This window comes from Pan troglodytes, chromosome 5 (genome assembly GCF_028858775.2).
Source record: "Pan troglodytes isolate AG18354 chromosome 5, NHGRI_mPanTro3-v2.0_pri, whole genome shotgun sequence".
Taxonomy (NCBI): domain Eukaryota; kingdom Metazoa; phylum Chordata; class Mammalia; order Primates; family Hominidae; genus Pan; species Pan troglodytes.
Genome location: NC_072403.2, coordinates 60,773,805 through 60,793,161, shown reverse-complemented (window position 1 = coordinate 60,793,161; position 19,357 = coordinate 60,773,805). Strand labels below are relative to the sequence as shown.

At 34.2% G+C, this 19,357-nt stretch overlaps 1 protein-coding gene across 3 annotated transcripts in view; it reads right to left on the bottom strand.

Annotated features, from left to right (window-relative positions):
• The window catches only part of FAM83B (family with sequence similarity 83 member B), a 97,837-nt gene that overhangs the window by 10,185 nt on the left and 68,295 nt on the right, over nt 1-19,357 (bottom strand). For 2 of the 3 annotated variants that reach the window (XM_518551.9, XM_009451491.5), the window contains exons 3-4: nt 8,391-8,555; nt 7,294-7,418 (exon numbers count right to left, since the gene is read on the bottom strand). In XM_518551.9, the coding sequence (XP_518551.1) occupies nt 7,294-7,418; nt 8,391-8,555 (290 nt within the window). Of the gene's footprint in view, nt 1-7,293; nt 7,419-8,390; nt 8,556-15,608; nt 15,698-15,838; nt 15,913-19,357 lie in introns of those variants that run through there. The other variant, XM_054685899.2, reaches the window with a different exon arrangement.

The window sequence follows — 19,357 nt, the reverse complement described above, 5'->3', positions numbered from 1 at the left end:
TGAGGTGAGCAGCAATGAGAATAAGCCAGATGGGCCCAGCAGAATCTTTATGAATTCAACATCGGATCAAAAGGTACTACAAATGGTGGGTTAGAAAGGTCATGAAAATAGAGAAACAGGAAGATTGATTGAAAGTCTCATATAGAGCAGTTGGGCCTCCAGGTTCCCTACTCTTTCCTTTCCCATGAAGCACTCCTTCCTATCCCTTTCAGGAATCTAAGGTTTACTTCAGCAGAAACCAATCCAGAGAAAGTCTGAACTCAGAAACTTTAAACAAACCATGACTGGGATAAAGGTGAGCTAAAAATGAGACTTATCAGACCCTCAGCTCTCTTTCCCATTCTGCTTCTAGAATATCTTCAGTTAGGATCATATTCTGACTGCATTCCAAATTCCATCTCCTTTGACAATCTTTTGGAGAAAGACATTATTCTCTGGAAACATTGAAAAACCCCAGATAAGTGATATTTATATTGATAGTCGGGGATTCTCCTGTAAAGTTGCCAGGTCCCCAGTCTATCATTCAGCTGTAAACTCAAACGTTGATAAGCATTTCCCGCTCAGTTTCTAATCAGCTTTACAGTCCCTCATTCTTAAATATAAACACATAACAAAGATTAACAGATGAATAAACAAAGTTTCAAAGACAGCTTATAAAGCTTAAGAGCTTAGATGCAATCAGAGATCAAAACAAGCTGGAAAATGGCACCTAGAAGAAACAGACACAAACTACAAATAAAAATACTTCCGAAAACACAAACACAAGGTCAGTAAAGTGGCAGATTAGAAAGTTACAAGCCCTACGTACCCCATAGAGACACTAGTTAACAACAATATGTGAAACAGAAGACCTCTGTGAAATGCTAGCGACCAATTGAAAAGATAGAGCACCCAGAACATTATATTCCAGCCATACAGGTTGAAAAACCTGTGATGTTTGGCCAGCTCATTCCTATTCCTCCCCCATATGGTACAGCATGAAGCAAACAGAGAGAAACTTTTCCCCCAGCCCCCAGACTGGGGTTCCTCCCTCAGGATGGAAACAAAAGAGTAGACTATGGATCATAATTCTGGCTTGTCTTCAGTGCAGCCCAAGAGACTGGCTTCTATCTTACCTGAGTGCTAGTAGGATTGGAACCAGAGTTTAGAAATCATTGAAAATAGAGGTAAGCAGCATGTTAAACCTGCAGTTCCATGGGCAGACACCAAGGGAACGAGAGGTCAGAAAAGATTTGAAAGGTCCTAGAATCTGTGGCCGGGCTGAATGGTAAAGGTCTTCCCCTGAACAAAGACAGTATACAAAGACTGGGAGAGGTGACTGATTATTTTTAAGATGTCTGAATACTAGCAAAAAATTACAAGGCATATGAGGAAGTAGGGAAACTCAGCCCAATCCTAAGAAATAAAATAAAACTCCAGAAACTGACCCTAAAGAATCACAGATCTACAAGCTGCCTGATTAAATATTTAAAATAACTGCTATAAAAATGCTCAATGAGCTAAAAACAAACAAAACTAACAAAAAAAAAATCAACAACACACACACACAGACAAGTAAACAAAATCAGGAAAATGACATACCAATGGAATGAGAATATCAACAAAGATAAACTATAAAATAAAACTAAAAGGAAATTCTGGAACTGAAAAAATATAACTGAATAATTCATTAGAAGGATTCAACAGCAGACTTGATCAGGCAGAAGAAATAATGAATAAACTTGAAGACAGGTCATGGATATAATTGAGTCAGAAGAGCAAAATGAAAAAAAAAAGGAATGAAGAAAAGCAAAGATATACTAAAGAATTTATAGAACTACCAAGGAGATCAATATTGCATTATGAGAAGCTCAGAAAGAGGAGAGGCAAAGAAGCAGATAACTTATTTGAAGAAATAGTGGACAAAAACTTCCCAAGTCTGAGGAAAAAAAATTGACATACAAATTTTAAAGAACTCAAACTGGGATAAATCCAAAAAGAATTACACCAAGACACATTATAATCAGACCTGTTTAAAGCCAAAGACAGAAAGTCTTGAAAGCATCAAAAGAAAGGTGATTTGTCACATACAAGGGAGCTTCCATTAGACTATCAGTGACTTTCTCAGCAGAAAGTTTGCAGGCAACAATGAAGCAGGACCACATAATCAAAGAGCTACAAGAAAAACACTGAAAACACCAAAAATCCAGCAAAACTGTCCTTCAAAAGGAAGGAGAAATTAAGACTGTCCCAGATAAATGAAATCTGAGGGAGTTCACTACTAGGAGATCTACTCTACACAAAATGCTAAAGTGAATCTTTTTAAGTTGAAATAAAAGGATGGTAGAGAGCAACACAAAGCCTTATGAAAATATCATGTTCTCCAGTAAAAGTAAATATGTAGACAAATGAAGTGACCTGTACTATTGCAGATGTGGTTCATAGAATTTAAATGTGAAAAATATAAAAAGTAACTTTAAATCTGTGTTCATTGCTATACAATATATAAATACGTAATTTGGAGCAACAATTATGTGAAGTGAGGAATAGAGCTATAAAGGTGTGGAGTTTTCATATGTGATTGAAGTTATCAGTTTAAAATAAAATGCTATTACTTTAAAATGTTTTATGTAAGGCCATGCATGGTGGCTCACACCTGTAATCCCTGCACTTTGGGAGGTTGAGGTGGGCAGATCACCTGAGGTCAGGAGTTCGAGACCAGCCTGGCTAACATGGTGAAACCCAGTTTCTACTAAAAATACAAAATATTACCCAGGCGTGGTGGTGCACACCTGTAATCACAGCTACTCAGGAGGCTGAGGCAAGGGAATTGCTTGAACCTGGGAGGCGGAGGTTGCAGTGAGCCGAGATTGTGTCATTGGACTCCAGCTTGGGCAACAAAAGTGAAACTCCGTCTCAAAAAAAAAAAAAAAAAAAAAAAAAGTTTTATGTAATTCCAGTGATAACTGAAAAGAAAATATCTTTAGAATATACACAAAAGGAAATGAGATGATAATCAAAGCATATATGTGCAAAAAACAAAACAAAACACAGAAGACTGCAGTAAAAGAGGGAAAAAAGAACAAAGAAGTTACAAGACATACGGAAAAAAAATGACAATAGTAAGTCCTTCTCCATCAGTAATTAGTTAAACGGTAAATGAATTAAATTACCTCATTGAAAGACTTTAATTGACTGAATGGATTAAAAAAAACAGTATCCAAATATATGCTATCTTCAAGAGACTCACTTTTGATCTAAGGACATACATAAGCTAAAAGTAAGAGGATAAAAAAAGATACACCATGCAAATGGTAACCAAAAGAGAAAGCAGGAATTGCTGTAAAAATATCAGGAAAAACAGGCTTTAAATTAAAATAAAAAAACTTATAAGAGATAAAGAAGAATATTATGTGATAAAAAAGGGGTCAATTCACCAAGAAGATATAACAATTATAAGTATTTGTGCAGCAAACCTCAGAGCTCCTAAATATACAAAGCAAACTTTAACAGAATTGAAAGGGAAAAACAGACAGCAACACAGTATTAGTAGGAGACTTCAATACTCTACTTTCAATAATGAATGCAATGAGACAGAAGATCAAAAGGAACACAGACAACTTGAACAAGAGTACAGACCAACAGCACCTAACAAACACATAGAGAACACTTGACAAAAGGAGAATATACATTCTTCTCAAGTACAGATGGTACATTCTCCAAGACAGACCACGTTAGGCAAAACAAACCTCAACAAATTAAAGAAGATTTAAATCACACAAAGTATCTTACTTGCAACAGAACACAACTAGAAATCAATGGTACAAGGAAAATTGGAAAATTCACAGATATGTGGAAATTAAACAACACAGTTTTGAGTAGCCAATGAGTCAAAGAAGAAGTCACAAAGGAAATTAGAAAATACCTTGAGACAAATGAATATAAAAACACAAGATATCAAAATTTATGAGATGTAGCAAAAGCACTCTTAAGAGGGACGTTTATAGCTGTAAATACATATATTAAAAAAGCAAAAATATCTCCTCTGACTTAATATTACCTAGTCTATGCATGTAATAAAATATGAAAAATATGACCTATACCATATGTACATGTATTTTTATCAATAAAACATTTTTTTAAAGCTAAAAGATCTCACACAACAACCTAGCTTTATACCTCAAGAAACTAGAAAAAACAAAAACAAATAGGGCAAAAAGGGAAATTCTGAAAGGTTCAAGAAAGAAAACATGGCTGCGTGAAAAGAATGTGACTAATAATAATTGCTGAAACTTCTCAGCAGCAACTTTGATTATGGGGTAATACCTTACCAATTTGGAGGAAAAATGGTTCAACTTAGAGTTCCATCCCACATTAAGCCATAAATGACTTAGAATTATAAATTTTTTAATTTAAAAGTCCTTGAGCAATCTTGGGAGAAAAATGAAGACTTGGAAACAAAATGAGGAAATACAGGATTTAAGAAATCATGGATCAAATCACTTAGAAATATGAAAAATACCAGGCCCCCAGGTGTGCTTCCAATTTAAGGACCTGCTAGTTCAGATGGGATGTCATAAATGGTTGGTTGTAACTGAGCATTTGGGAAAATCATTCATGTGCTGCAAAATCTATGTGGTCAACTGGAGAAAGAAGTAGCAATAGATAAATAGAAAACAAACACAATTAATAAAAACAAAATGGCCATTATTAACTTTGTTTCGAAAAAAGAAACGTACATCACTCTATGGCTCATCAGTGATCCATTTTGACACAATTTCAATAATGTAGACCTGGACTTCTCATTTAACCAAAAATTGTGATAAAACTATAATGCAGACAAGAAGGAATAGTAGGTAGGAAATACAATTCTCCAAAAATAAAAAGCCAAGATAATATATGAAATTGGTAAATCAAAAAAGAATAACATAATCATGTTATTTAAGGGATGAAATAAATATCAGAAGAACCAACTAAAAGAATTGAGCAACTGCATCTGGAGATCAGGATCAGAGTTGGCTAGAGATGGAAAACAAAAGTCACTGTTTTGTACTGCACATATTTTAGTAATATTTGATTTTTTTAAAATGTGCAAATATTTTCATGGATTAAAAAAAAACTGTCTACTCCCAGCTCCACTAAACACACACTGTCAGATATTAGTCATGAAGTTGACTTAAAAATTCCGAGTTCCTGGCTGGGGGCTTAAAGTCCATCAAATGTAAATAGTAACAGTATGCTGGTTGCAGCCTGGACCTCAACTGTGATGATTTTTATGTGTGGTTAAAAATGGAACCTGAGAGGTGCCAACTTCAGCCAATTTGTCTTTTGAAAGTAACTTTCATTGAGCTCATGAGATTAAAAATGAAAAAGCCTATAAAATTATCTCTCAGTTTGATTTATAGACAATGCTTTATTAAACATTCATCAATGTTAGTATCATGTTATGAAAAAACTCCTCATGTTTTCCTGATAAAATCATCAGCATGTGAGTGAGCTGTCACACAATGTGTAACTGTGGTAAATACAGATTCTGGGCCTCTCCAGGAATGGTAGGAGTTTAGAATCCAATGATATCCCATGGCAAAGAATACCGAATTAAAGAAGAAGGCATTTTCAACTTGCCTATGAGGAAAACAATAGCAATACCAGAATGTGAGGGACAAAGGCTGTTTTTAAACCAAAAGGAAATTCACTTTTAACCAAACTAGTTCAAAACTAGTCTACCACATCTCGTTCGAATATTGTTAGCAACAGGAAAGGTCCATGATAATGTCAGAAAAAATAAAAAGGACAATGATTACAACTATAAATTATTTAAAGAAATATATTTAAAATGAACTTGAGATAACACAGAGAATAGAGTGTTAGTTAAGAGTTGTGACGAATTTTTTATAATCCACGGTCCTAGGAATTCTATAGTTACTATCATAAATAGTAACTTAAATTCTGCCTCTGGCTTCTGATATAGACAGAAAGATAGAGATATATAATTTTTTTGTCACTGCTGTTTGATTTCCCCCCACATTAATCAAAAGTAGCTCAACTACAGTCATTGCAACACTAGCAACTATTAATATCTAGTGGCAGCAAAACAAAGCTGAGGTAAATTTACTGTCAAAGATAATCTTAAAACTTAAATAATAACCATAGAAACTATTAATTATGATGAGCTTAAATAACAATGATTCTACAAGTCAAGTGAACTCTCAATTTTAATTAAAAGTTCAATTAAAAACTCTCCAAAACCAAGTGGGTCTGGACAAATATATTCACATATAATGAGTCTTTAAAAGGACTCACTAATTTCAAGCACTAGCTGTATTTTCTGCTGTTAATATGTTTTCATTTGGAACTCCAAACAGCACGTTTTTTTAAAAAGGTCCCGAGCTTAAAGAGAGAGTTAGCAGAAAGTAACAAATCAAGTCCTAAAATAATAGTTAACATTAGGGGTTTGGGATGCATGAACTCATTTAATCCTCGCAACAATGATATGAGGCCAGTTCTATGACTTATTTTATAGCGGAGCAAACTAAAGTGCAACCAAATAAAGTAACTTGCCCAAGGCCACCATTTCAATGTGATACCTCCTTCTCATGGACTTTCTGTTACTAAGACAGGAGACAAAGGTTTCGCCTTACACAGTCGTGTTCACATCCATAGCTCTTCTGGATTCTTCCCTCAGTCTTTAATAATGACTCTACCCTGCCTCAGTGACCTAGCAGTTCATGGGTATTTGGTGGTGCTTTTATCTTCCTGTTTATGTAGCCTCACTATGTATCTGATTCAGGACTGAAGCCAGGGGATTTATTTACAAGAGAGTATTAGGGCAGTGCTTACACTCTCGAGCCAGCCTCACCTGGACTGGGTTGCCAGTTCTGCTTTGATCAGATTCTTAAGAATACAAAATAAGAGAAATCCATTTACCAGATTATTTAAAGTGGTAAATAGCTTCTGTTTTTACAAACGATTGTAACTAAATCCATACTATGTAATGTTTCCATAAGGAGCAAAACCACTTTTAGTACCATAGAGCTGTAGGGAACCTTAGATATTGGTCAATGTCTTCATGTTCTGGATGAACAATCTGAAGCTCAAGGAAGTTATATGATTTGCATAAGATCTTAATGCTCTTTAGTGGCAGACTCATAACTCAAACCTAGGTCTCTAATCTCCATGGAAGTGTTCTCTCTCTCTTTTTTTTTTTTTTTTTTTTTTACTTTTAAGGAAGAGCTTAACTGATTATATTAAAAGTTGAAACTAATAAATCATCTAAACGATTGATAACACTGAAATTAAACACAATGATCTTACCTGTAAGAACCGTACATCACTTTCTGGCAGTCAACTAACAAAAATTTCTGTTCCATTTTTCCATGGAATTTTGCCCCTGTTTTTGAAAGATAATCTTGGCCTTTTACTGTTCGCACTCGAATATTCTAGAATTATATGTAAATAAAAAGCAGACATTATGGCTAGGAAAAGAATATTCTGAAAACCAAAATCCATATCATGATAGAATCTTAATATAAAAAATTTACTTGAGGTAATTAAAAAAAACTCCCAAATATTAAATCCTTAATGAAAGTAATCATTTAAAATATACATTTCAACATAGCTTAAATAGGAGATTTCACTTTATATTTACACAGAATGGCATCAAAAATCACTCAGCCTCTGACTATAAAAAACCCTTTTGGGTTATAATGCCTTGATGATAAATTAACTAAAATTAAAATTAACCTTCCTTTTAAAAAGTCAAAAGTAACAGAAAATACTACGTGAAATGATTCTAATAAGCAATACATGCTGAACCATAGAAGCACCAGAGTCACTGGTTTCAAAGCTGTGCATGCAAAACTGATGTATTAAATATTAATCAGTAAAAGCACAATATGAAACCCTCATGAAGGCCGGGCACGGTGGCTCACATCTGTAATCCCAGCACTTTGGGAGGCCGAGGTGGGTGGATCATGAGGTCAGGAGTTCAAGACCAGCCTGGCCAAGATGGTGAAACCCCATCTCTACTAAAAATACAAAAAAAAATTAGCTGGGCATGGTGGCGGGCACCTGTAATCCCAGCTACTCGAGAGGCTGAGGCAGGAGAATTGCTTGACCTGGGAGGCGGAGGTAGCAGTGAGCTGAGAATGCACCACTGCACTCCACTCTGGGAGGGAGAGCAAGACTCCATCTCAAAAACAAACAAACAAACACTCTCATGAAGATGTGCTTTCAGTCGCATTCTAAAAAGTACAGGGGACCTTTCTGTGATCAATCATTCCATAACCTTAAATAGGTTTTTTTTTGTTTGTTTTTAAGTTTTATATTCATCTACCTTAAGATGCCTTACATTTGACTGAGTTGAAAATGACACATAAAATACTTGAGGAAAAAAAAAACAGAATTCTTACCCTGAGACGCTGAACTGAACAACCTTGTTTCTCAGTCATATTTAGAAAATGATTAAAATTAGACTCATCAAGCAGAATGTAAACAGATACTCCTCGAGTTGATGCCTCAACTATTTCTTTGAAAATGTCCACATCTGTAAATTTATCCATCACTAAAGCAATGACCTGTTAAATATAAGAATATGAAACAATTTTAGATCCTTGATAGAAAAAGATTTAAGAAATTGCTTACTTTCAGTAAAGGTCAGATAAAATTTTAAAAATTAAATACATATATGTATGTATATACAAACATACATTTCATTTTCTAAAACAGAAGATAAACCATATTAAAATAAGCAAATAACTATATGCAGATTTGTAACACTAAGTCATTTTCATATTAGCTTTAATTTAAAGGAAATCTGCATTTCAGTAGGATTTTGAAAAATGGGTGAATCCAAATCATGGATTTCAAGACTGCCTGTAAGGTAGACAAAGAGGACAAGGTGGAAACCAGTGTTACAATTTTTCTAAGAGGCATTTCCAGGGGAAAGTAGGATTTTTTGAACCAGTCATTAAGAATAAAAGTCTTGGGGAACTGAGACAGAGAAAAAAAATATTCTAGAAATAGAAATATACCTAGGAAAGGATGAAAGATGGAGAAAGAGTATAAGATGACTTGAAGACCAAAAAATTAAATATACAGTTGTTCCTCAGTTTACTGGGGGAATGGTTCCAGGACCTCTGCATATACCAAAATCTGCACATACTCAAGTCACAGTCAGCCCTGAAGAACCCACATATATGGAAAGCAGGAACTCCATATATGTGAGTTTCACACCCCTTAAATACTGGAGTATTTTATCCATGTTTGGTTGAAAAAAAATCTGCAAAAAGTGGATTGAAGCAGTTCACACCCATGTTGTTTAAGGGCCAGCTATACTTGCCTAAAATTACTTTAGCAGATAAAATAAGCAAAAGAAAAAAGTGAATTAAAAAGATGATATAATTTAGAAGGAAAATGCCCTAAAGGACAGGTCCCTAAGATGTAGAGTCTGTGTTGATTGTTGGAATGAAAGTAAAATAATGCTAGCAGAAGGGGAAAAATCATTTAAGTGGTTGTCCACCTTCTATGTGCCAGGCATATTTATTGACCACCTACTATGGGCCATGCAAGAAGAACAAAATCCCGCCCTTATGAAGCTTACATTCTAGTGGGGGAAGACATAATAAGTAATAAAGATAATAAATAAATCAATTATGTAACAAGCTATAGGTTTTTTGAAGAAAAAAAAAAGAGCAGAATAGGGGATCATGGGTTCCTGGAAATTCAGGAGGAGTTTGGGGGTTTCGGGGAAGGTCTCTCTGAGACAGTGTCCTTTGAATAGAATTTAAAGGAAATGACATTATCCACATTGATATCTGCAAGAAGACTCTTGCAGGCAGAGGAAACCAGCGACTCTGCTCTGGCAATCCAAAAATCAGAAAGGAGATAGCAGGAATGAAATGAGAATGGGAGAGTTATCACAATGTCTTAAAGTCACTAAAAGCCTTCAGTATTTTTTTTTCTGAATAAGACTGTAAGCTATTAAAGGGTTTTGAGTTGAAGTAATGAAATGATCTGGTTATGTTTTGAAAGGATTGTTCTGGCTACTGTGTTAAGAATAGGCTTTAAAAAAGGTAGCAAGGATGGAAACATGGAGGCCAGTTAGAACTACTGGTGCAAGAGAAGTGAGAGGTGACAGTGTGTAGGACCAAGATGGTAGTGTCAGGGATGAAAAGAGATAGCCAGATACTGGATATCTTTGAGTCCAAAGGTCTTATGGATGGACTGACTGTAAGGTATGAGAGAAAAGGGAGAAAAAGTGAAGAAGACCAAGAATCAAGCCCTGGTACACTCCAAGTTAAGAAGTCTAATAACAGAAAAATTCCCAGCAAAGGAGACTGAGGAAACAAAGGGCAGGTGGAATACTGAACACCAATAAAGACAGTGCATTTGTAAGAAGGAAGGTGAACTTGAGAGGTTCAAATCCTACTGCTAGGCCAAGAATAGTTTTAGTGGAGAAGGAACAGCAAAAGCCTCAGTGGAAGGCATTTAAGAGAGAATCGGGACAGATACTAGATATAGAAGATACAGAAAACTATTTTTGTGTAATTTGGCTACAATAGGAAGCAGAGAAATTGAACAGTAGTTGGGGGTAGAGCTGAATCAAAAGAAGTTGTACCTTTTATTTTTTAATTGGCATAAAATTGTGTGTAATCATCATGTACAACATGATGTTAAGATAGAGACTTAATCTAGGTGTCCATCAACAGATGCACAAAGAAAATGTGGTGTGTGCGTGTGTGTGTGTGTGTGTGTGTGTGTATAAATGAATACTGTTCGACCATAAAAAGAATCCTATTTGTTACAACATGAATGAACCCGGAGGGCATTATTTTAAGTGAAATAAGGCAGACACAGAGAGACAAATACTGAGTGATGTCACTCATATGTAGAATCTAAAAATATTTTAAGGTGAGAGAAATAACGGTATGTCTTTATGCTAATGAAATGCTACAGTAAAGAGTAAAATTAATAGTGCAAGAGAAGGTGGGAGGTGAAGTGGAGAAGGGGAGAATTTCTGGAACAATATCTTTTAGTAGGCAATAAGGTATAGAGTCTAGTGCAAAAGTTAAAAAAAAAAAGAAAAAAGAAAATTATAGCACAGAAAGTAAAGTAAAGACTGGTAACTGGTCATCTATTATATGAAGCCAGAGGGCCAAGTATAAAGGTGCAGATGCTGGTGGGGGAGACAGCATGGCAGTGGTGCTGTGGATGTTCTCTTCTGAATTCTTTGATTTTCTCAGTGTAGTGGGAAGCAAGCTTGGTCTTCAACTCAGAGTGAAGATTCCAGAAGACATTTTAGAGATCTGAGGAAAAGGGTACTATGTAGTCATCTAGGAGAGTAGAAAATAAAATAGACTAAGAAAATATAATATGATTGATGGTTAGCTTTAAGACTCACCAGGTCATAAATTTAATATGGGACCAGTCAATGTGGTTGTGAGTTATTCTTCAACGCTGTTTGGTGGCAAGCCTCTAGGAATGGAGTAGGCAGAGTTTGATTTAGCCATGGCTGTGGTTCTGCCATGAGTGTGTAACAAATTGAAAGAGGGCAGGGAGATTGAAGGTGTATATAATATGGAGTGGCTGAAATGATTGATCATGGGCTTTAAGTTTGATATAGAAAGGAGAGAAGATGTCATGAATGTGAGAGGCAGTGAAATGAAAGTAGGATAAATGAATTTTAGATCCTGCCGGCATTAAAGAACATTAGATATTAAAGAATTATTGTTAAAGATTGAATATATATCTTATCTTTAAAATATACATGTTAATATAGTTACAGATGAAAACATCACGCCTTATATTTACTTCCCATTATAATGGATGAAAAAAATGGCCATGAATGATAATTGTTGAAGCTAGTTGGTTGTACATAAGGGCTCCATATACTATTCTTCCTACTTTTGAAAGTTTTTATAACATAAAGATTAAAAAATTAAAAAGACAAGAATATTTTTTACTAGCAGATACTAGAGATGGTAAGCCAAAAATAGAAGCAGAGGTGGTAGTCAGATGAATAATGTTGAAAAGAGTGACAGAGACCAGAAAACAAAAATTGTAAAGAAATGAGGGGGAATGGAATGACCTGAGAATAGGCGAATGGCAATATACAGCATAATGTAACGGATACATTGTGAATACGTTGGAAGATGAGCAAAGTTATGGATAATATATGAAATAATTTTATTTACGCTAATTACAGTGTTTAAACAAAATACTGGACCATGCTCGAATTTTATCTGTGATAACATTCTTCAAACTACCTGTGAAACATACTCCAATCAGATTTTCTCTAGAAAGAATAATTTCAATCATTCCAGTAGCTTCCCACAACCTTTTTCTTATTTATAAATGGTATGAGGAGCCAGATGAAGGGAGAAACCAGTGATAACCATCTCATTCGTGTTTGAGAATACTTTTCATAATGTCAAATATACAAAAAGTCTTAAAATCATACCCAAAATTATTCATTTAATGCATTAGGTATGCATTAATGAGGGGTGTAATGATACATAGGCATTAAGATTTTTAAAGTCCATATTTCACATTTATTTTATAAAATAACTTGTAAAAACATATGTCTGGTGCAGTCTGGCACTAATTTTTTTAATCAGAATTTTTTGAATACAGAAACAGTATTGTACAACATGGTATTCTTTAATTAGCATATCTAAAAATTTATTTTTAATTTGCCAGATAGTCTGCATGTAACACATTACTTTAGACTTTGGAAGTGAACAAAAACACATTACTAGGATACATAAAGGATTTTGTTTGCAAAAAGTAATTGAAGTCACTCAGCCAATGGATGTTTCTGTCACACTAAACACAGAACAAATGACAGTCTTTCTTGCATGACAAAATAATACGCTGGATCAGCATCCAGAAGACTAGATTACACATCTCTGACAAGCTTATCTGATGTCAACCAAGCCAGGTTGCTTTTCAGGGCTTCTGTTTCTTTGTACTCTCACTTGATGTGTGGAAAAATTACATGAAATCTACAGTAACTTCTAGCTGTGCTGCAAAAGGCAAAATATAATGTAACTTTTTTTTTTTTAAATGATGGGTTACATTCCTGGGAAAGAATAATAATTAGAAATGAGGTATGCCAAATCTGATCTGAAATTATTACATGCTTGGTTAGTTATCAAAATTACACTGTGTTGCACACATGGCCACATGGCTATATATAATTGAAGAAAAATTATATGCCTGATTAATATAAGGCTTTTCAAAAGGTACATCAATTGATTATATTAATCAAGAAACCAGTTCTATTAATTGGTGTTCATTAAACTACCATGACATTATATATTTCTTAAATTATGTACTTGCTTCTTCATTAATTCTTGTCATGAATTCACAATTCTTGCATTATAATTCAAAAAGGTAAATAAATAAATGCATTCATCGGAAACATGAGACTTAGAAAACTTTCAGAACGCTATTCCAGGTCATTTTTAAGATTTGAGTAAAACTTCACATCTTTTAGTATTAACGGTCTCCGAGAACCTGACCCAAGGACATTTTTCTTCACTTATCTTTCTTACAGTACTAAATTTTCCCGAAGTGACCCAGACCCCGGAGGACACCTACAGTATATATTACATATATAGTCAATGGGTATTTTGATAAGTTCATATGCATTGCAAAATGTAAGGCCATTCAGGAAAGTACATAATCAAGTGTTAAGTAATACACGGGAATGGTAATTCAGAGAAAGAAAAAACAATAATCTTTATGTACATGGTTGTAAAGGGGGGTATACAGTAGAATGAAAGAGACAACAGGTCTTCATGGATAAGCAGTAAATAATGAGCAAAATTACTTTTAGCCATCCAAGGTGAAAGGCTAGTACTGCAAAGATACAGAGGCAAAAGTAAAAAAGAAGATGAGGGTAATATTCTAACAAATGTTTATTGAATTAGCATAAAGTTAAATACAAAGATCATTATGCTCACAAGTAAGGAATAAATTTAGTTAGGATTTATACAGATTATGAAAGATCTTGAAAATATGATTCATTATTACATTTGGTCTGGAGACCAATATAAGTGCTAGAAAAGAGAATATCTAGTCAAAACTGTGTGTTGGGAAAATGTGTCTGATAGTAATACGCATACTGAAAATATCTAAGTTCTAATGAGTCATACAATTGCATAAGATTGTGAAGCCTTCTGTATGATTTTTATTGTAATTTAATAAATGCACCAAATAACCAAAAAGTGTGGTAGAAACCAGTGATAAGAAAAGTGAAAATAAATGACACATTTCATAGAAAATATTCATTACAGTGTTGACATTGAAAACTTGCATTTCCTTACAAATATGCTTCACTATTTTCAATATTTTATGTTAAAACCTACATTGTTTTTCCCTTTGAAGTCTATTATAATACAGAGCTATTAGCAATATGCTTTTGTATGACCTAGATACTTAATGAAATATAGGTGTACCTTGGGTTAATGTTCTTTAGTCACACAACTGTCACTATCACCCTCACAACTGAATATTATTCAGACTTCTTTTGTAATTACCTAAATAGAGATAGGAGGATTTATTTTTTTCAGCGGAAGAAAAACTCATAGGGAGTTCTAATTTTGAAAAAACAGATTAATGGAGCTCTACAATAACATTATAACAAAATTCAACACAACTGAAAAACTTTAAAGAATTAAATAACAGATAAAGGGAAATGATCACTTAAGGGACATATATTTCCAAGTCTGTAAATCCTGTCAAAAACTATCTGCTAAATGATTTCAGAAAAAAAAAATGAGGCTGATATAAAGAAGTACCTTTGGCCCAAATCCTTCTATAGCCTAAGTAAGAGTATCCATTTTGCATGAAATTTATATATAATATACTGTGTGCACTATAGTATTGCTTAGTAACTTACAGCTTTACATTATGGATGTATTAATAATTTCTCAGATATTTAAGAATCTATCTTAACTGCTATATCTATATATCTACTGGTTTGGTCTGCCATAAATTAAGTGATTCTGGGAAAGTTACTGAAATGACTTTGAGTCTCACACACCTCTAAATATAATAAACAAATGAACCAGAGAATATCTTGCATGTACCCGGTTCCAAAAGTCTATGTTTTCAATAACCATTCATTCACTCCATATTATGATGGATAAAATAATATAAATAGACATAGACTTCAAGCACTATCATAAAAGAGTATTACAGGGTTTCATTTATATATATTAAAACATGAGAACTGAGTCACACTAGACATCTTGGCAACTTATTATTCAAAGTTGATTTATATATTACTAGGGGGATACAAACAAGACCTGAAACTTATAATCCTAATTATCTAGACTTTGTAAATAATGAGATCTCACTAGTTTTTAGCAATTGGATTAAAAGGTACATTGTACATAGCTTGCTTGGTGAAAGTGGGGGGAAAAATCTAGATTATTGTAATAAAAGTCAATTGGAAATGTAAAAGGCATGTTTGGGTTCTGTTACAGCAAAATTAATTTATAAAATGAATACTAGTGTATGGCAACTCAGAAGGGAATCTGCATACATTATTTTCCACATTATTTGCATCATATCATAGAACTGAAAATACTTAATACCACAAAAATAAATCACATTTTTACCTTTGTCCAATTTAAGGAAATCTTTATATCAGCTCTGTGCAAGTAGGCATCTTTGATTTTTAAAGGAACTTTTGCTCTAATAAGGAAATCTACAAGGAATTGGGAGGAATAAAGAATGAGGAGTAGGCCTAAAAGAAACTGCAAAGAAAAGCCATAGTTTTTTTTTACTGATTTCAACAATTCAATAATCTTTCATGTTCTAACTTCCTCAGTACTTCCTGAAAAGTTACTTTTTCTGAAACTTGGTCTGGTAAGTGTCCCACGCATGGGCCCTCAAAGCCAAGATGTTGGAGGGTCAGGACAGAGTAATTAGTGGTGGAAAAATGAGCTCAAGACCCCTCAGCCTCTCCTATGTTAGAATAATCTAGCTCTGTGATCACACAAACAATGCACCTTACAAAGCATAAGAGGAAGCTCTGCGGGGAGTTACACCATTTGAGGGGATGCTGGAAGACAGAGAGGAGGCAATGCCAAAGCATATTTAGTTCAACCAGAAAACAATTAAAATGCCCCCAACTTTCTGCAAAATCTAACTCTCAGTATGTCAGAAGGATGTTGATATGGTTTGACCGTGTCTCCATCCAAATCTCAGCTTGAATTGTAGTTCCCATAATCCCCATGTGTTGTGGGAGGGACTTGGTGGGAGGTAATTGAATCATGGGGGTGGTTACCTCCATGCTGTTCTTGTGATAGTGAATGAGTTCTCCCAAGATCTGATGGTTTTATAAGAGGCTTTCCCCCACTTCACTCTACACTTCTCCTAGTTGCTGCCATGTGAAGAGGACGTGTTTGCTTTCCCTTCTGCCATGATTGTAAGTTTCCTGAGGCATCGCCAGCCCTGCAGAACTGTGAGTGAATTAAACCTCTTTCCTTTATAAATTACCCAGTCTGGGGTATTTCTTCATAGCAGTGTGAGAATGGACTAATACAGATGTTCTTTAAAATAAAGATGTGTGCTGTATTACTACAGAGTTAGAAATCCCAGTGTTTTCTGACTTGCTGCTATTGAAGGATCAGGGCCAGTTTTAGTAAATTCTGACAATATTTGTAAAAATGTAAGGAGAAATATATTTGAAATTAAAAATAGACTTTACTAAGAAACTATGAAGCATTCATAATTTTTCAAAGTGTATGTTATAGTATTCTAATACTTCATTACCATAGAATCACTTCATCAGGAATGAGTATCAAAATATAATATTTATATATGACTATTTTCCTTCATTCTCAATTTTATTATAAAATTGTCAAACCTACAGAAAAGTTGAAGGAATAATATGAGTATCTATAATCCATCACCAATATTTTTAAATGTTAAAATTTTGTCATATTTAATTTTACAGGTATTTATTAAGTGACACAGGATCAAAATTCAGAGTAAAAACAGATACATCTGATATGGCTATATTTTTTAACAAGAGTTAGAGAGAGGGCTTCGGGTGGATACGTAAGGCAACTTGCTAAAACAGAAGAATTTTTTATGGGACTTTTTAAGCCATGCATTAAAAGTAATAAACATTTTTCTACTTAATTTCTTAATAGCTTACTATTAATTTTTCAATTTTGCACTATAACCGAATGTGTAATTGGTCATTTTCACTGGTGCTATTTAAAAGAAAACTTATTATGGAGAAAATGAGTATTATAATAACTGTTATTTTAGATTATTAATTTGAACCAAGAAAAGCTACTCAAAATTCTGACCAAGAAGGTAAAAATTCTGAACAAGAAGGCAAAAGGTAGATCATATATTTTTTAATTTTTCTCTGGCTTTTTTATTTTCACCAATCATGAATATAGGTATGCATTAAAGTGAGAAATGATTAAATTATTAATTTAATTATGTAAAGAAGACATTGGGAAGGGAATATTTAAAAGTGGAAATTTTTAAAAAATCACTTTAGAGTTAAGTGAAAACTTTAGTTGTAAATAAAACCTCTGGGTTAGACTAAAACATACCTGATCTTTCTAAACATGTGTTTTGTAATTATTAAGTTAGTTAGATCTTTCCATAATTAACCACACAGCCTGAGAGTATTTACTCTGTTACACCTAGTTTCTAAGGTAGTTATAACTGATATATTTCAGGTATTCAATAAATTTTTGTTGGGATGCAGTGTCTACAGGGCACCTGTTCTCAAAGAGTATACAGTATTGAAAGACTCATTCATAGAACTATAAATCATTGTGACATCTGCCATAAAATGTACATAACACAGTAGAACAAACTACTGTAAGGGAATAACTGTTTATGACTAAGAATTATGTGTCATCAGTACCTAGAGCCTACAGTGAGTAAGGCATCCCTGTGGATCTCATTTAATAAGGGAAATGAGACTGTCTTCTAAGAATTAAATGTCAACAAATGAAAGCACTGGCATTCAAAGTCCCTTAGCAGAGAGCAAGGTCTGCAAGATGTAATAATAACCAGATGAAAGATAGCAACATAACATATAAAAGTAGATATTTCGGTAGAAAAATGTAGAAGTTGGTTCGTAAGTCATGCAAATAGAGTCAAAGAGACAAATACTGCCCACATTCATCTGTGTACTATCCAGAAGAGAGGAGGGGTATTGAAAGGCATGAACTTGATCTTCGTATAATATTGGCTAGGTATATTTGGTTTGGTAATGGCATCTGAGCCAGATGCATTTTAAACATCCTATTAGCTCCTCTTGTTCTGATTTTATAGCCTTCAAATATATTGGGATTTAGTGTGTATATTGCCACAAAGGAGACTGAGCCAGTTGGAAAACACAAATCTGCTAGGATATTGAGCACTTACAATTGGCACTATAAAATGAAATTATTTTGTCAGACATCCGTGTTCCAAGCTTAGTCAATATGAGTGTGTGAATCAGGCTTTTAATTCTTAAGTGTAAGGTTCAGAATCTAGATTTTGGCAAAGTGACTAAAGAAAAAAAAATTCCCCCTGAGACCTCTTGGTAGGTAACTTTTTCTCAGTAATGTAATTATCCATGGTCCCGAGATAGCTATTATCTTATTTTGTACTTTAGTGATATAAAAGGGTGTCTGTCATGAAAAAAGAAGTGAAGGGCACTGCAGGCAGAAAGAGAAAGAGGGAGGACGGAGTAAAAATCCCTCTGCGTAAGGAAAATTGTAAAATAGTGCATGAAGAGGGGTTTGGGGAATAGGAGCAGAAGCTTTAGGAAGGTTCAGTGGCAAAGCAGCACTACCGCAGAAACAGCTAGAGGCCCAGTTTTGTTGGGAAATGGAATTCTATTAAGAAAGAGATGGCGATAAAGCTAGAAAGATTGTAATGGTAAATTTGGTCAATTGCGGAGGGAAGTCCTTGAATGCTAGGCTAACTATGGATTCTATAAGGCACAACAGTGAACCATTCATAACTTTATAGTCAAAGAATCACATGATTAAAACAATACCTGAGAAAATTAACGTGTTTGTATACATAGGATGAGTTAGAAATGTGAGTTTCTACCAGTAGGTAGAGGAGTTAGGGGTTTTCAGTCCTAGTCTAGCATGAGATGCCAACGTGGATGGCGAAAGCAGGAATAAAAGGGTTGGAGGTAAAGTTGTAAAGGATGATGTGACAAGACTCATTGGCTAATTGCTTCTAACGGACAACAGAGAAAGGATAGACAGAAATCTCTAGGGTGTAGAGACCTAAATTACATGGAGAATTACTGTAGCATTATAAGAAAACTTAAAATTCAAAAGTAGTATTTCATTTTTGTGTATAAAGAAAGCCATCAGACTAAGTCAAAACA